Genomic DNA, 18,338 nt, shown 5'->3' on the forward strand with positions numbered 1-18,338 from the left:
GAAGGTGGAAAGGGGTGGGGAGGGAAATATATCCCTGGTGGTGGGGCCTGTCTGGAGGTGGCGGAAATGTCAGCAGAAGTTTTGGTTTATGCGAAGGTTGGTAGGGTGGAAGGTGAGCACCAGGGGGGGTTCTGTCCTTGTTACGGTTGGAGGGGTGGGGTCTGAGGCCGGAGCTGCGGGATGTGGACAAGATGCATCTTTAACCACGTGGGAAGGGAAAATACGGTCTCTAAAGAAGGAGGCCATCTGGTGTGTTCTGTGGTGGAACTGGTCCTCCTGGGAACAGATATGGCGGAGGTGGAGGAATTGGGAATACGGGATGGCATTTTTGCAGGAGGTAGGGTGGGAAGAGGTGTAATCCAGGTAGCTGTGGGAGTCGGCGGGTTTGTAAAAAATGTTGGTGTCAATTATGGCGTCATTAATGGAGATGGAGAGGTCCAGGATGGGGAGGGAGGTTTCACACATGTTTCAGATAAATTTAAGGTCAGGGTGGAATGCGTTGGTGAAATTGATGAATTCCTCAATCTCCTCACGGGAGCACGAGGTGGCACCAATGCAGTCATCAATGTAGCGGAGGAAGAGGTGGGGACTGGTGCCGGTGTAATTACAGAAGATGGACTGTTCTACATAGCCAATGAAGTGACAGGCATAGCTGGAGCCCATACATGTGCCCATGGCTACCCATTTGGTCTGGAGGAAGTGGGAGGACTCGAAAGAGAAATTGTTAAGGGTGAGGCCAAATGAATGAGAGTGTCGGTGGAAGGGTACTGTTGGGGATGTCGGGAGAGGAAGAAGTGGAGGGCTTGGAGGCCCTGGTCATGGCAGATGGAGGTGTAGAGGGACTGGATGTCCATGGTGAAGATGAGGCATTGGGGGCCGGGGAAACGGAAGTCTTGAAGGAGGTGGAGGGCGTGAGTAGTGTCTCGAACGTATGTGGGGAGTTCCTGGACTAGGGGGGGGATAGGACAGTGTCAAGGTGGGTAGAAATGAGTTCAGTGGGGCAGGACCATGCTGAGACAATGGGTCGGCCAGAGTGGTCAGGCTTGTGGATCTTGGGAAGGAGGTAGAACCGGGCAGTGCGGGGTTCCCAGACTGAGGTTGGAAGCTGTGGGTGGGAGACCTCCTGAGGTGATGAGGTTCTGTATGGTCTGGGAGATGATGATTTGGTGATGGGGGGTGGGGTCATGGTCGAGGGGGCGGTAGGAAGAGGTGTCCTCGAGTTGGCGTTTGGCTTCAGTGGTATAGAGGTCAGTGTGCCAGACTACCACTGTGCCCCCTTTACCTGCTGGCTTGATGGTGTGGTCGGGATTGGAGTAGAGGGATTGGAGGGTTGAGTGTTGAGGGTGAGAGGTTGGAGTGGTGGAGGGGGTAGACAGGTTGAGACAGTTAATGTCCTGGCAGCAGTTGGAAATGAAGAGGTCGAGGATGGGTAATAGGCCAGCACGGGGTGTCCAGGTGGATGGAGTATGTTGGAGGTGGGCAAAGGGGTCCTCGGAAGGTGGGCAGGAGTCCTGATTGTAAAAGTAAGCTCGGAGGTGGAGGCAGCGGAAGAAGTGTTCAACATCACGGCGTGTATTAAATTCATTGATGCGTGGATGGAGGGGGATGAAGGTGAGTCCTTTGCTGAGGACTGATCGTTCGTCGTCAGTGAGGGGAAGGTCAGGAATGGTGAAAACTCGGCAGGGCCGGGAGCTGGGACCCAGTGTGGGTGTGGAGCTGGGTGTGGGGGCGGAGCCTGTAACTGGAGTGGGTGCGGTGGTGGCGGGGAATAGGGGTCCCTGACCTATCACCTTCATCCCCTCCCCCACTCACCTATTGTACTCTATGCTACTTTCTCCCCACCCCCACCCTCCTCTCATTTATCTCTCCACCCTTCAGGCACTCTGCCTGTATTCCTGATGAAGGGCTTTTGCCCGAAATGTCGATTTTACTGCTCCTCGGATGCTGCAGTGCTTTTCTAGCACCACTCTAACCTCGATATTGTCCTGTACAGCTGCGGCAAGACTTTTCTGTTCTTGTGTTCTAACCCTATTGCACTGAAGGCCAACATATCATTCACCTTCCTCAGTGCTTGCCTTGTGACTGGTGCACAAGGACACTCTTTACAGAATCTACTTTTCCTAATCCATAACCACTTGAGTAACAGTCTACCATTCTGTTTCTCTTACCAAAGCAACTTCATATTTCTCCATGGTACACAGCGTCTCTCATGTATTTGCCCACTTAATCAATTTGTCTAAATCACCTTAAAACCCTTTACATCCTCCTCATCACTCTCACTTCCTCCTAGTTTTGTGTTGGTAGCAAACTTGCAAATATTATATTTTATGCTGTCATCCAAAGGTTGATATATATTGTAAATAGGAGAAAATGAGGACTGCAGATGCTGGAGATCAGAGCTGAAAATGTGTTGCTGGAAAAGCGCAGCAGGTCAGGCAGCATCCAAGGAGCAGGAGAATTGATGTGTCGGGCATCACTTTCCTCATTCCTGAAGAAGGGCTCATGCCCGAAACGTCGATTCTCCTGCTCCTTGGATGCTGCCTGACCTGCTGCGCTTTTCCAGCAACATATTTTCAGCATATATTGTAAGTAGCTGGGTTCCAGTGCTGATCCCTGCAGCACCCCAAGAGCAACTGCCTTCCACCCTGAAAATGAATCATTTATTCCTGTATGCTGAACACTTCCCAGTGCATGCCTGTATATTGTGATCAATCCTATGAATTTTAAATCTTACATAATAACCTCTAGGTGGGAACATATCAAAAACTTTCTGAAAATCTAAACCCACCACATTTACTCATTGCTCATCTGTTTTAATAGTTGGATCCTCGAACAACAGTAGTTTGCCCAACACAATTTCCCTTACATTAATCCATGTTGACTTTGTGTAATCCCACTGGTAGTTTTCAAGTGTTCTGTTATCACATCCATGCTTCTCTAGCACGCTGGAAAATGTTTTATCTTCTGGTGTGAAAAAGGAACAAAGTAGCTGTTATGTGCTTTCAAATCTAAACAGCAAGACATAAATCATCCAGTGAAACATTAAGGTTCCCCACCAGTTCCTAATATCTTAAAATACACAATGCTTTAATAGAGGCACTCTGTCACACTCTTTGACACTCGAACAGCGCTAGAGGGGCAGGGCTGCCTTAGTCAGCTGCTCCAGTAAGCAGCCTACTTCTAATCGAATGCAAAGTTTACTCTCGGGCAAAAGGCTGACTATCTCTGAGTGGGAGGTTCCGCTGGCTCGTAACTGGATGAATTCAGTAGTGTGAGGTAGTGGACTGTGTGTTCTTGGGATTCACAAAGCAGCGTTTTGGCACCAAGCCAGTTTTTTTCCCCGAAAAGAAGCACGCAGTTGATTCGAATATTGTAACTTCGTTCGTTCCATTAGTATAAAAGAGATTTTCAGGTCCACAGCAACGTGTTTCAAATGGAAAGTGCTCAAAGTTGTTGCTTCACCAAGGATGCTGAATGTTTGAGGTATAATTTTGAAAGCAACTAATACTTGGTTAATAAAGATATTTGCATGTTATTTATAGATGCTGTTTTGTTCTTGTTTCGTTTAGAATATTTTGTATTTTTTTAAAAGCTACTAACTATGGAATCGGTGGAAAAAAGTTTTAAATGTTTAAAAAGTCATTAGCACAGAAAAAGAAATTCAATGTATTTTCTTTCATTGTATGCTTTGCAATACGAAAACCTATTCTTTGGAAAGGAGGAAAGACTAACTCATCTTGTTTGGATAAAACCTTTTTTCTTTAAGGGTTAATTCATCTATCCTATGCCTTGCTCTGCAACACGAGACATTCTGGCTGTGGGGAAGGTGGACAGCCTGTTCTCTGAAACCAGTGTTGCTGTGAAACCAACCAAGAGCAGCTTGTGGTTGCTGCCTTTCACATTCTCCTTTTCTCTGTTTGATAAAGTACTCCATATTTTGTTGACAGTGACTGCTTCACAAGAAGTACTGGGTGCAGCAACTTAACGTGTGTAGAATTGTGGATTAAGCTATGCTTCACTATCCTGTGGCACAGCAGATTGATTCTTTAGCAGGCTGTATCTCTGCACTACTGACTAGTAAAATTGTTTTCATGTATCCAACATTAAAATATGTTAACAGTTCAGGAATAAAATCTGATTGAAGTGTGTGTATAAACCAAAAGAATAAAGTTACTATTAATATTCAGAATACCAAACAGATGATGGATTTTGTAATGTCCATTCATAATGTTACTCTACAGGAGACAGCAGGAAGCAGTTCAGCCTCATTCATAAGAATGCTTTGGTGTGAAAGCAGCTTGTGTATACTGTTGCTGTCTTAACCAAATGTGCAAAAAGAAATTCATTGTGCAATATCATTTTACTATGTATGAATCATGAAAGGTAGAGAAGGAGAAAAAGTAATTTGTCCTTGATTGTATTTTTATGAGTCAAATAGGTCACCTTCATCAGTTAAAGTGGCTGCTTCACATTACTACAAGTGAATTCTAATTGGATCCATTTCCCCCAGGGGTCTTATTGTATGTTGACAAGAGAATTTTGCTGCACAAAGTGACCCTCCTTCCCACTAGTCAGAAAAAAAAATGCATGCGTGGTTCCTATCCATCGTGACGCTCCGGTCTCTAGATTGTGTGTTTATTGTTGTGTCAATTTGAATGTAGTTTGAGCTCCAACTTACATGTTTTGTTTTTAGTCATCTTCATGTCCTGCCTTTTTTATTTTGTTCATCTTCTTCTCTCCCCCTGCACTTCCCCTGTCACCCTCCCTGTTTAAAGCTAATTGGAATGGTTTGATATTAAGGATACTGCAAACTGTTTTGCCAGAGTTTTGATCAGGAACACAAAGTATGCTTGGTGCATTGTCTCAGAAACCATTAACTCCTGCATATGATGGTAATTTTTGGATCTCATATGTGGGGGAAGTTATATCTGGATGCATATGTAAGAGCAGAGGTGTAACGCATTGGACCACAAAAATCTGTGATTAGCATTGTCTTGTTGCTGTAATCTTATATAAAGTTAGCTATGTTTTTCTCTCTCATGTATTTCAGTGTGATACAGTGGCTTTCTGGAAAAAATAAGATGAATCACCTAGTATTAAACTGAGTAGTAACATTTGTTTATCACATGAGTACTGTTACTTCATTATAAATTAAAACTATAAAATATCTGGATTTTATATTTGTAAAAAAGGATGCCATTCATTTTTGTTATTGACAATGCAACTTTGTCTGAAAAAAAGAACTTGCATGTAAGCTAATGAATGGATATTGGGAAGTAGCATTGAAAAAAAATTGACCTGGAAATTTTCCCAACTACAACCTATCCTAAAATGCATTAAATTCTGTAACTGTTCTGCTCATTTCAAGTTTAATGTCTGAAGTTTCCAACAATCCTCTCCCTGTTTCTTGCCTAATGTGCTGGCATGGTGAGTGGTGATATGGAAACAAAGTTCCAGATATATTACGTGTAGATATCACTACTGTCTCAGCACTTCCTTTACAAAGGTGCTGCCAGACTGCTTGCTTGTCCTCCATCAAGTCCTGGATCAGCAATATTCCCCTTTCCAGCACCAGGTACCTCCCTCCTTCTGAACTTTGGGAAACTGGGAAGGTCAAAGCCATTGCCTTGTGTCTGTGCCCTTCTTCCTTGCCAATATTTCAAGCTAATATAAACCATTTGTAACTTAAATTTCTCATTTGATGCACAACCCCAAATAATGTCTACTATAAAGATCCCAGTCTCTGCTAGTCTTCTGCTGAAACATGCTTCCCGAAGTTAAGAATTTAATCATCAATTGACCTTTTCTGATCGATAAATAATTTGGATATGAACATAGGAGGTATAGTTGCTAAGTTTGCAGATGACACCAAAATTAGAGATGTAGTGGACAACGAAGAGGCTTATCTCAGATTACAACGGGAACTTGATCAGATGGACCAATGGGCTGAGGAGTGGCAGATGGAGTTTAATTTAGATAAATGCAAAGTGCTTCATTTTGGGAAAGCGAATCTTAGCAGGACTAATACTCTTAATTGTAAGGTCCTAGGGAATGTTGCTGAACAAAGAAACCTTGGAGTGCAGGTTCATAGCTCCTTGAAAGTAGAGTTGTAGGTAGATTGGATAGTGAAGAAGACGTTTGGTATGCTTTTCTTTATTGGTCAGGGTATTGAGTACAGGAGTTGGGAGGTCATTTTGCAGCTGGACAGGACATTGGTTAGGCCACTTTTGGAATATTGTGTGCAATTCTGGTCTCCTTCCAATCGGAAAGATGTTGTGAAACTTGAAAGGGTTCAGGAAAGATTTACAAGGATGTTGTCAGGTTTGGAGGATTTGAGCTATAGGAAGAGGCTGAACAGGCTGGGGCTGTTTTCCCTGGAACATTGGAGGCTGAGGGGGTGACCTTTATAGAGGTTTATAAATCATGGGGGGCATGGATAGGATAAATAGACAAAATCTTTCCCTTGGGTGGGGAGTCCAGAACTAGAGGGCATAGGTTTAGGGTGAGAGGGGAAAGATATAAAAGAGACCTAAGGGGCAACTTTTTCACGCAGAGGGTGGTGCATGTATGGAATGAGCTGCCAGAGGAAGTGGAGGAGGCTGGTACAATTGCAACATTTGAAAGGCATCCGGATTGGTATGTGAATCAGAAGGATTTAGAGCTATATGGGCTGGGTGCTGGCAAATGGGACTATATTAGGTTGGGATATGTGGTCGGCATGGCCGAGTTGAACCAAAGGGTCTGTTTTTGTGCTGTACATCTCTATGACCCTCTTCAATAAAGTCTGATCTCATCCAACATTTGTGAAAATAGTCCATATAATGAATAATTTAGGAAAATACAGAGTTCATAGAATCAATTCCTTTTAAATATAACAACATTTCAACTCATTTACCCAAAACTCTTTCACGTTTGGTGTAGAATATCCAAAAACTTCCAAATAGAGGCCTTTTCTTTTAGCATGTCTTACAATTATGCTCTAAAATACAGAGAAGGCCTTTGAGGATTTTTAAAATATTTTTTAATAAAGAAAACCAATAAATATGACTCTAGAATATATTTTGTTTCTTTATTGTACTTAAAAGTCTGGTTGTAATTTGAATACAGTGTGTGAGCAAACATTACTGCTGCACACTTGAGTACAAGATTGAGTAAATTGAAATAAAGGCTATTATCATGCAAATGCTTTGGCAAGACTGATTAATTGACAATTATTAAAGGTTCCGGGAATTTGAACATACTTTATGTTGCACATAATTGGTGTGCCCAAAATACCACATATTTAATTTGCACCCAGATCTTTAATTTCTCTTGATCAAACGGGTAATGAATTCCAGCCATTACTTTCTATATAATTTTCACATGATAATCATGTTGGGAGAAATGAGCATTGGGCATTGTAAAACCATTCTCATATTTGTTCTGTGATGTCTGAAATCTCATGTCAACCATTCCACAAAACAAATGCTGAAATAATCTTTTTGGCTGACAGATCATCTCCTTCCAACCTTTCAATGAAACATATTTCCTAAGCAAGGTGTTGTTATTTCAAATCCAAAGAGAGTCAGTCCTGAATTTTGTGGATGGCTTTATATGGTATTTTAGAATTGTGAATATTCTTGGGCACATTGAAGGCAGAGCAAAATGTAATATTTTGATCGGTATTGACCAGTTTGGGCCAAAGGGCCTGTCTCCGTGCTGTAGGACTCTATGACTATGACTATGACTATGACATTTGAACATAAACTGAAATGGACTACCCATATAAATACTGTCACAACAAAATAAGTAAAAGGCTAAGAATTCTGAAGTGAGTAACTTGCCTCCTGTCTCCACATTTCCTATCTACAGCTTTAAAAGCACAAGTCAGGAGTGTGATGGAATACTCATCACTGGCCTGGATGTGTGCTATTCCAACAACACTCAACAACTTGACGTCGTTCAGAACAAAGCAACTCTCTTGGCCCCCATCTGCCCATCCACTTTCATGTCATCTGCAACACTGACCCAAAGTGGAAGCAGTGTGTACCAGCAACAAAATACACTGCCATAGCCCACTAAGGCTCCTCCAACAGCTCCTTACAAAGCTGAAAAATATGTTGCTGGAAAAGCGCAGCAGGTCAGGCAGTATCCACGGAGCAGCAGAATCGGTGTTTCAGGCATAAGCCCTTCTTCGGTCGATTCTCCTGCTCCGTGGATGCTGCCTGGCCTACTGCGCTTTTCCAGAAACACATTTTTCAGGTCTGATCTCCAGCATCTGCAGTCCTCACTTTCTCCTAGCTCCTTACAAAACGATGATCTCCAAAATCTCGAAGGAAAAAGGACAGATATATGAGAAGACTACCTGCAAGTTCCCCTCGAAGTCGCACACCAATACTTTTGCTGCTCGTACACTGCTGCTGGAGCACATCCTGATGTTCCTTTCTCAACATCACTATGAAGGTCCCAGGCTTGGATTTGTGCAGTCAGTAACTCTGCTCTGGGTAGAGGCTGGGGATTCTGAGGTGAATTCTTCACTTCCTGACACTTCAATGTCTGTCCAACATCTAACCAGCAAATAATTCAGGACTGTGATCTAACTTCTCCAGTTGCCTGGAAGGTTGTGGCTCCAACAACACTCTCTCTAAGCTCAGCACCATCCAGCCAAAGTGGGCTGCTTAATTGGCACTCCGTCCACTGCCTTCAAATTCATGCTGTTCACTGTCAGTGCATAGTGGTAGCAGTGTCCACCATCTCACTGCAGTACATCAGCAAGGCTCCTTTGACAGCATGTAACAATCCCACAACATTTACTACCCAGAATTTATTTCTTCTTGTCTATCATTCCAGCTGAGCAGGGTGGATGTTGGCTGGGGCTGCAACAGTGGGAGAATCTAACACACTAACCCTTTCTGTTAAAAATCATTAAACAGCTCTTAACATATTCATGATCTTTCTTTTCACATGTTTAATGACTCTGTTTTGATCCCAGCTGATGGTGATATCAGATGAGTCACATCCCAGAGTGAAACCTGGCTTGATGAGTCCTACATTTTATTTACACAGTTTTGTTATCATCGTGGTCAGTCACTAACTGTGTTCACACAAGGTTGCCCATGTTCTTCAAAAAAAGACTACAAGTTTATTGCACAGAAGGGGGGAAAAGCAAAGCTATATATATGACAATTTTGGAAAGATCGTAAGCAGAAAAGATCATTAATCCAACCCCCTAACTCAATTCATTCCAGCTCTGATTTGTTGAGACTTCCTTTCAGTCCTGACATCCTGGACTACATTTCACTACACAGCTTGGAAATTTCTACTAGCTAAAAGCTGTATGTTGAGATTTCTACAGATGCACCAGCTTTCTGTTCTTCTGAACTCAGTCTACTACTCACCCCGACCATCTCTTTTCTGTGTAGATCGTACAAGTTAGCATTTTAAACATTCAAGTAAGTCTCCAGATATCTGATTGAGCTTTTAACTACATTCCCAAGCTTTTTTGGAATCTGTGTCTTTAGTTCACCGCTCCGAATGACTGACTTTCTGACATCTAAAGCCAGTTATCTACACACAACTGAAACCGAAATCTATTTTATGTCCTCAAAAATCCAAATTTTCAAACAATGATCTGTCATAAACAATTACCACATCAGACAAGTTAGGTAATTGTGTCTCTTTCCATATGTAGTTTCTCTCCTGGATCAAAGTTTTAGGCTGAGAGGCAATACCCTACATGAAGCATAGCTGATCAGAAATGTTTTCCACTCTTGCCATCTTCCATAAGTATAATGAAAGGATCACAAACATAAGTCTGACCAAGGAATTGACACCAATCAGCTCTGTCCTTTTCCTCCACCTAATTTTGATAAAAATAGCATTTTGGTTTGGTGGCAGTTCATCAACGTTTGGACTCGGGCAGTGAGCAGTTCATACCCAGGTTTTCCAAAGGGCAGTAATCAGGAATTCTGGACAGTATGCTTCAGTTTAAGGTTATAAAATCAGTGGGTAAAGTTCTTTTCTTTTTCCTCCTCAGTTGAAGCTATGGTTAGAAGCTTTGGAAATTAATTTGTACCCAAAGGCTGTCCATGTATGATATGCTGTAATGAAGAGATTTTAATTTGGATAAGTTTATTTCAAGTAGAAATTAAATAAAGACAAAATGTCAAAATTTCATAAGCCACTGATATTGTTGTGGGACAATATCAGTGTAACATTTATTTACTTCAGACTCTTCAAGCAGTCATTTTTTAAATATAAACTTCACTCCAAGAATAAATACAGTAAAATGAATATCTTCTTTTAGTAGGAATTGGCAATTTTATGGTGATCAAATCTCCAGCGCCTTGAGCTTGTGTATGGTTCTCTGATCCTGAGCTCACTAAAATTACATTGAACCCGCCAATTTTCATGATTCCTAGTTAATTCTGTCCTGCCCAAATTAGGTACCTATTGTTATGAAGGTTTATAATATTTTTAGTATTATTTGAGAATATGTGTTCTAAAGCGGAGGAAAAGTTGATTTTAGTTTTCTGTTCTCTACAGGTTGTGTTTTGGTTTGACAGGTGACTCATTTTGAAGAGTGAGTTTAAAAATAGTATTTTCAAGAAGACGTGATTTAAGCTAAATGGCTAGCAAGCCAGGTGGAGAAACAATTGATAAGTTGTTTGTTGACTTGGGTCTAATGACTGAGAGATATATAGGTAAGGAGAGAATTCGATTCCTGCAAGGAAAAAGGGACAAAAGCAGAAATGCAGATGTTAGCAGACTCCAAGCAATCATGGCAGGGATAGGTCTTGAGGAGAAAGTTTCAGAAGCAGAGGCTATGGAGGTATCAGAGGAAGGCATCCTACAAGGCAGTTAAAGCTGTGGGTTTAGGGAACCCATGTTTATTAATAATTGAGCTGAGTTAGCAGCTTGTTTTAAAGGGTCTTGAGGGGCATTAACTAAAGATAACAGCACTGAATGAGTATGGAGAAATCTACTGAAAGGAAACTGCTGTTCTGCCAGCTGAGCAAGAAACTTCTTTTATCAAGATAATGAAGATTCAATCCTGAGGTTTGAGTACTTTTTCTTAAGTGTAATTTGGTGATTAAAAGGGATGAATCTTACTTTCCTGGCAGTTGTACTGAGATATTTTTAATTTCCCTTCCATTAGTGTATGATAATTGTTTTACTTCTGTATTTAAAAAAAACTGTTCAGTAACTCACCGCTAACATAGACAAAAAAAACTAATTCTATTTGTTTATTGAGCTAGGTTTTACTCTGTTCTGATTTGTCCAGTATTGCTACTAGTTGGGATCATGACCAAGAGGAAGATCTTTTGCGAGATCAAAAATCCTTGAATTGAGGGGTGATCTTTTAAAAATGAGTACTTCTTTACATTGGACATAAACAGGAATTAATGCAGAGCATGTTGTATAAATGAAATGAATTAGGGTATTAATGAAATGAAAACGCATGGAAAGTTGGTAATCTCTACTCAATCATGAGATTCTGAAGGTGTCATTTAAAGGTTAAGTAGAAAATAACAAAGCCTTTTTTCAGATCTGACTTCCTGATTTTTTTTTTTCACACTCTGGCTTGTGACACCCCAACGCCAGGGAATACTCTGCCCATCTTTACTCAATATAAGTACAGCTGAGTTGTTCAATTGTTGTTAGGTTCTGACCTGTATTATTTTGACAGCCATCCCACAGGTAATCTGTCAGGTTTACTGTAATGTATTCCAGAATTAGATGTTAATGGTATGATAATGTGACTAATGGCTGTTGCATGTTATTGGGACTAAAGACTGTACTGGAGTACTGAGTCTTACAGAGATCAGTATTATGCATGATAGTGGAGTCAATTTAGAGTTTTGATGTCTGATTCCTTTTCCTTGTCTGATTCCAAGTTACAGACAACGCTGACCAGAATGTTATGAATAAATTTGCCCTTGTGTCCTACAAGACCCAAAGTGTTCAAGGCGATAGAAGCACAAACCAGTCCCAATACAGAACAGTCCCACTTTATTAGGAGCCAAGTACCATAGTCTTTAATATGAAAGTAATCTTTAGTGGCGCCCTAAGGTTGAAATAATTCCAGAGTCTTCTGCAGATTTACACAGTTCCTGTCTCTGGCTATATCTCTGGGTCTGCAGAGCTGCTTGCTTCTCTCTCTCTCTGTCTCTGCCATGCTCAGAGGGCCTGAGACAATTCCAGAGATTTTGAGTGCGGTTCCAAGAGTGAAGTCTGCAGGTGAACTCTGTTTTATATCCTTTTTAGATGGTTTTCTGGAACTTTCTGTAATTCTTGTCAATTAGGGAAATACACTTAATTATTGACTCTTGTTTCAAACTATTTAGATGGCATGCTCCTGTCAATTTCTGTGTAGCAGGACCCAGTGTCTTCCTGTGTGGGCTGTCCTATGTTTAGTGATAAGTTGTTGGGGGGTGGGGGGTGTCAGTGCAGACAAGCTGTTGCTTTTTACATTATGCTAATGTCATTAGATTTTGGCTGTTGTGTTTGCACTGTGTAGGTTTTATGATTCCAGAGTTTAATTTGGCCAATGTACCCTACATCCTTTGCTGTCCGCCAAATTAGCAATCTATCTGTGTTGTAGCAGCTAGGAGGTTGCTACAGTTTGTTTGAACCCCCCAAGAGACGAACACTTCTCACCCTTTAGGTAAGGTAGCGAAGTAGATGTAGCACTCTAAGAATAGAGTTAAAAATTACACACCAGGTTATAGTCCAACAGGTCTATTTGGAAGTACAAGCTTTTGGAGTGCTGCTCCTTCATCTAGCAGCTGCTGTTGTGGAAAGATCACCTGATACTCTGTGATAATTACCAGGAGACTCAGAAAATCATGCATGAAGTTAAACATTAATTTTCAAAAAAAAAGCTGTGACAATCAGAAAATGGCTTCCTGACTGCCCACTCCCTCTTGGTTCCCCTGTAGTTTATACTTATCCGAGAGTATTAGTATAACCAATCATACTACCTTGCTTTGTATTTCTAAACTAGTCATCTTCTGCCACGCTGGTCCACTACTTTACACTTAACCTATCACATTACACGACCATAGTCTTTCGCATTAGCTCCTCAATCAATGATTTAACTAGCTTATCATAGTGTGCTACTATTATCTGTTACTGGAGCTCTGTAACATGATCCTGTACATACATTACACCACTAAGGTAACTACATAACTGCCACATTAACTTCCATATCTTCCATACTGTCTGATGAAGGAGCAGCGCTCTGAAAGCAGTATTTCCAAATAAACCTGTGGGACCAGAACCTGGTGCTGTGTGATTTTTAACTTTGTCCACCCCAGTCCAACACCAGCACCTCCACATCATGGCTACTAACAATAGAAGCAGTGCATTCTAAGGAACAGTCTCTCAGTAGTGCAGGACAGAACCCTGAGTCCCGCACATCATGGCAGCTGAACACATGAGGACCCTTCAACTAAGGACTTAGACAAGTCAAACCAGTTTCCATCCACCTTTACACATGAAATCATTTCCAATATCTTTTAATGTTCTTCATTTTGACAATATCCCATTTGTGATGAGTAAGGAGGCCTCTGGAGATAATTTGGTTCTTTGACATTTCAGTGAGTTTGATATAATTGGATAGATATTCATTTTATCAAAGAAAAGGGAAGGGTAAGATTTGCTGTGAATTTGCTAATTGTTATGTAAAACCTGCAATCTTTCCTGGATATATACATACAATAACAGGTAGAAAAATGATTTGAAATTTCCAGTGTGTTATAATGAGGTAATGCATTGTTTCAAATGCAATAGGAAGCTTGTGGTGAGCTATTAAGATAAATGTGCCTGGGCTCAAGAAAACAGCGGAGGAAATGAGTGTTCTAAAATTAAAATGACCATTCTATCGTGAATGCAGATATGTCAGAATGTTTTAAGTGAATGGGCTGGATTTTACAGTCCCTTAGCAGTGAGGTGGAAGGGGGTGTGCAAAGGAGGTTTGGAGAATGGAAAATATTAAAAGAAGCATTCTTACTGCCTATTTGCCTGACCCAACTGCAAATATACCAGTGGCTGGGAAAGGCAGGGGCTGTCCATCTGCCTATGAGCTAGTTATGACATTCCGTGACCACTTTATTGTGCACTTAAGGCCCTCATCCTTCTGTCACTTTAAGCAGCCATCATGGAGTGTCCCATGCCAATCATCCAGTCTGGCATCCTTTTCTCTTATGGTGGGAGTTGCTGTTCCCTCCTCCCCGCCCCCACCCTCACCAAAGTCTGTCTGGATTCCTCCAGTCCTGTCAAACCTTCCCTGGAGCAAGAGGCAGTGATTCACGCTGTAACTACTTGCATTTCGTTCCAGCTCCTTGTGGCTAAGTAATGGAGACAATCTGACCATAGTCCCGGTGATAGTGCTGGGACTGGAGAGCTGCAGACCGTTTGAATGGCCAGGATCTCTGAGGCGAGACACTCTGCCCAGTTGAGGGTGCAAATTTCACCTTCAACTGATTTAACAAAATGTTAATATATTGGACTGGAGTTGGATTCATCCATGGCCTTTTGGACTGGGACATTGGGACTGGAATGCCTTAACTATACTCCTTCCTTTTTATGGTTTCATTCCTCATGCATTTTGGTGACCATATCTGACATTTGCTGACATGACTATGAAATTGAATTTTGTGAAGTGCCTCAAGACCCATGAGGGATGATTTGACCTGATTGTCCTCCTATTTTTCTCTTACTTCATAGCTAACATTATAAACCTCTTCAAGCCAAGAGCAAGAGTCCCACCAACCTGTGACATTTTCTGTAACAACATGCCTTTGCTTGGTGCACCTTTCCAAAATGCCTTATTACCATTCACTGGAAACTTCACTGGGCCAGCCATATGTATAGCACAGCCAGTCAAGTAGCATCTGAGGAGCAGGAGAATCCCAGCGCAGAGGAGATGACATGGGGTTGGAGTGAGAGAGACTCACTAAGACTCTTGTGGTGGGAGGAAGCAAACTACTTCAAGGTAGGCATCCTCTGAAAAGGCTTTGCACTAAGGAGAAAGTGAGGACCACAGATGCTGGAGATCAGATTCTCATGCTCCTCGGATGCTGCCTGACTGGCTGTGCTTTTCCAGCACCACGCTCTTTGACTCTGATCTCCAGTCCTCCCCTTGTTCCAGCCATACAAATACTGTGACATAAGATCCACTCAGAGGTTTTGGAGGTCGGCAACAAGTATCCCTAAAGCTTGTCCTCCATCTATGATGCACAAATAAGGACTTTGATGAAATGATCTCCACTTGCTTTGATAAATGCAGCTTGTTCAATATTTAAGAAGCTCAACGCCATCCAAGATTAAGTACCCCTACATGATCGGCACCAATTTAAACATTGACTCACTTTGACACCAATACACCGTGGCATGCCATCTACACGATGTACTGCAACAACTGCTAAGGCTTCTTTAGGGAGCATCTTCCAAACTTGCAACCTTAATCATGTGGAAGCAAAAGGATGCAGAAACAGAGACACCATGTCCACATGTTTGCCTCCAGTTCAGACGCCAATCTATTTGGAAAAACAACACTTTTATTTTCTTTGCTGAGTTGAATTGCTGGGACTCCCTTTCTAAGTACAGCACACTGACTGTTGGGATTCAAGCAGAAAGCTCATGGCCACCTTTTGAAGGGCATTTAAGGATGAGCAACAGAAACTCTCCTTGCCACTGATGTTTGTTTATTTGGAAAGACTAAAAACATGCCTGCTGACAAAATTGGCGCATTCTTACTCAAGTCGTCCACCTTACTGACTTTTCCCTGGTTATACTTCCTCTTCCTTCCATCAGGCAGAAGATACAAAAGTTTGAAAACGTGTAGCAACAGATTTAAGAACAGTTTCTTCCCCATTGTTATCAGACTTCTGAATGGACCTCTCAAATATGAGAGTTGATCTTTCCCTGCACTTTAGCTGTAACACTATATTCTCAATACTGTTCTATTACCTTGATGTACTTACGTAAGGTATGATTTGTCTGATTAGCATGCAATACAATACTTTTCACTATATCTCAGTACATGTGACAATAATAAATCAAATCCCTTAAATTGTTAAGCACTGTCACTCTGTGTGCCAACTCTAATTGTAAACTCCAGCTACAACACAACGTACTCCTGTTTTGCTTTGAAAGCTCTGTCAGAAAGTAATTCAGGCCGAATCATCTTTGTTTTTTATATTGGTCCTGAGGTACTTCATAAAACTCAATTTCACAGTTCCATCAGAAAACTGTTATCAAAATGCATGGGGAATGAAACCATAACTTAAGACTAAATTTTGAGGATAATTTCTCAGTCGTGTTATAAAATAATAAATCTGAAAATGTCAGTCATTTTCATTTTCGAAAATGATTTCCCCCAGAGTTTTCATCGGTGTTAGAGTAGACTAGAATTGCTGAGTCTTTAACATTCACCGTGCTGCAGCTTTTTACCCCAATCAACCATCTCATGAAATGGGTGAAGCACAATGTTTGTACAATGTTTATTTTTTTTAAAGTAAATACCCAATGTTTAGTCAAATGTTTCTCAATTTTCTAATGCCAATGTTGTTGGCTGCTAAACGACAAGAGCTGTTATAGCACAGTAACATACTAATAGGACAAACATTTCTCAGTGCAATTTTGAAACCGAATGTTATATTATGGTATTAAACAGTGCTTGAAGGTCTTGTTGGATACTTTAGATGTTCTAATTCATACCTTGACCACCTCCTCCTCCCAATCAATTTTTTGGAAAGTAACCTTCCTGATTATTGCTTTTGTTTTCTTTGACAGAATTATTTAGCACTCTCGTTGAGAAGATGCAAGCAAAGGAAATCTTGAGGAATCTGCAGCTACTGGAATTGGATGAAATCAGCCAGTTTTTTCGCACAATTCCTCCACCAACACTGTTGGGCATTGCTTCATTTGCAGCTATTATAGCATACTGGCTAACCACCAGACCCAAAGCCTTAAAGCCACCCTGTGACCTTTCAATGCAGTCAGTGGAAATTGAGGTAAGTCCTCTCCAAGTCATATAGGGTCATAGGGATGTACAGCATGAGGGTGACCTTATCGAGGTTTACAAAATTGAGGGGAATGGATAGGATAAATAGACAAAGTCTTTTCCCTGGGGTCGGGGAGTCCAGCACTAGAGGGCATAGGTTTAGGGTGAAAGGGGAAAGATATAAAAGACACCTAAGGGGTAGCTTTTTCATGCAGACGGTGCTGCGTGTATGGAATGAGCTGCCAGAGGATGTGGTGGAGGCTGGTACAATTGCAACATTTTAAGAGGAATTTGGATGGATATATGAATAGGAAGGATTTGGAGGGATCTGGGCCAGGTGCTGGCAGGTGGGACTAGATTGGGTAGGGATATCTGGTTGGCATGGACAGGTTGGACCAATGCAATCAAAAACCTGTTAATACAACAGTGTTTTCTAGCTTGCTTAGTTATACATTTATATCTGAACATGTAATCTAATACGTTTTCTCCTGATCACTACACTCAGACTGGAAGTCCTCCAAAGATTGACTCCTGGCTCATTCCTCTCCCTCATCCATAAAGCTGCCTGTAGAGCCAGGAAAGTTTAGGCTGTTAAATACATAGTCTGACTCCTGGGTAACTATTGAATAGATTTCATGCTTACCTCACATACTCCAATTGTACCTCACCCAGATCACTTGTACTGTCCAGACCCTGACCGAACCCTGTCACTGGACTCAAACTCCTCAGAGCTGACCCCACATTATGATACAACATGCACTTGCTGGTACTTTTCCACTCTACCAATTTTCTCAACCTCTTCATTGCTAATGCTTTTGTAATTTTCTAGTTACGTTAAAGTTGTCAGAATGAGTCAAGATACCTTGAGATAAACAAGTTTTATATATATCATGTAAGAGCAAGCATTTTGAAAATTGTCTAATTCCTTTTTATCTTTGCAGCAACACTGAATAGAGTGTTGGTAGCTTAGATTCTTACAAACAGAAAACCAGAGAAGTTTAAGTTAGGGGTTTAAGAATAACACACAGGAGCTGAAGTAGGCCATTTGGCCAATCAAACCATCTGGCCCCAGACGGTCCCACAAAGGGAAACAAACTTTAGAATGTTATAGACTTCAATAAGTTTGCCTCTCATTCTTCTGAAATCCAGTGAGTTTAGGTCAAACCTACTCCACCTTTCCTCATAAGAAAACTCTTTCATGCTTGGTGTCCATGCTTTTCAATGTGCCTCGGTACACGAGACAATAAATTCATTTCTTTTCAATTCAATCAACCTAGTTAACCTTTGCGATCAAAGAACATAACCTTACTTATCATTTCATCTGCACAGCTTTTTGCCCACTCACTTA

At 41.3% G+C, this 18,338-nt stretch overlaps 1 protein-coding gene across 6 annotated transcripts in view; it reads left to right on the forward strand.

Moving 5' to 3' along the window:
• Positions 1–18,338, forward strand: part of LOC140492005 (long-chain-fatty-acid--CoA ligase 6-like) — a 170,563-nt gene that overhangs the window by 58,808 nt on the left and 93,417 nt on the right. For 5 of the 6 annotated variants that reach the window (XM_072590591.1, XM_072590590.1, XM_072590592.1 and 2 more), the window contains one exon: positions 16,780–17,000. In XM_072590591.1, coding sequence (XP_072446692.1) covers positions 16,780–17,000 — 221 coding nt within the window. Of the gene's footprint in view, positions 1–3,284; positions 3,484–16,779; positions 17,001–18,338 lie in introns of those variants that run through there. The other variant, XM_072590594.1, reaches the window with a different exon arrangement.

Source organism: Chiloscyllium punctatum, chromosome 20 (assembly GCF_047496795.1).
Source record: "Chiloscyllium punctatum isolate Juve2018m chromosome 20, sChiPun1.3, whole genome shotgun sequence".
Taxonomy (NCBI): Eukaryota; Metazoa; Chordata; class Chondrichthyes; order Orectolobiformes; family Hemiscylliidae; genus Chiloscyllium; species Chiloscyllium punctatum.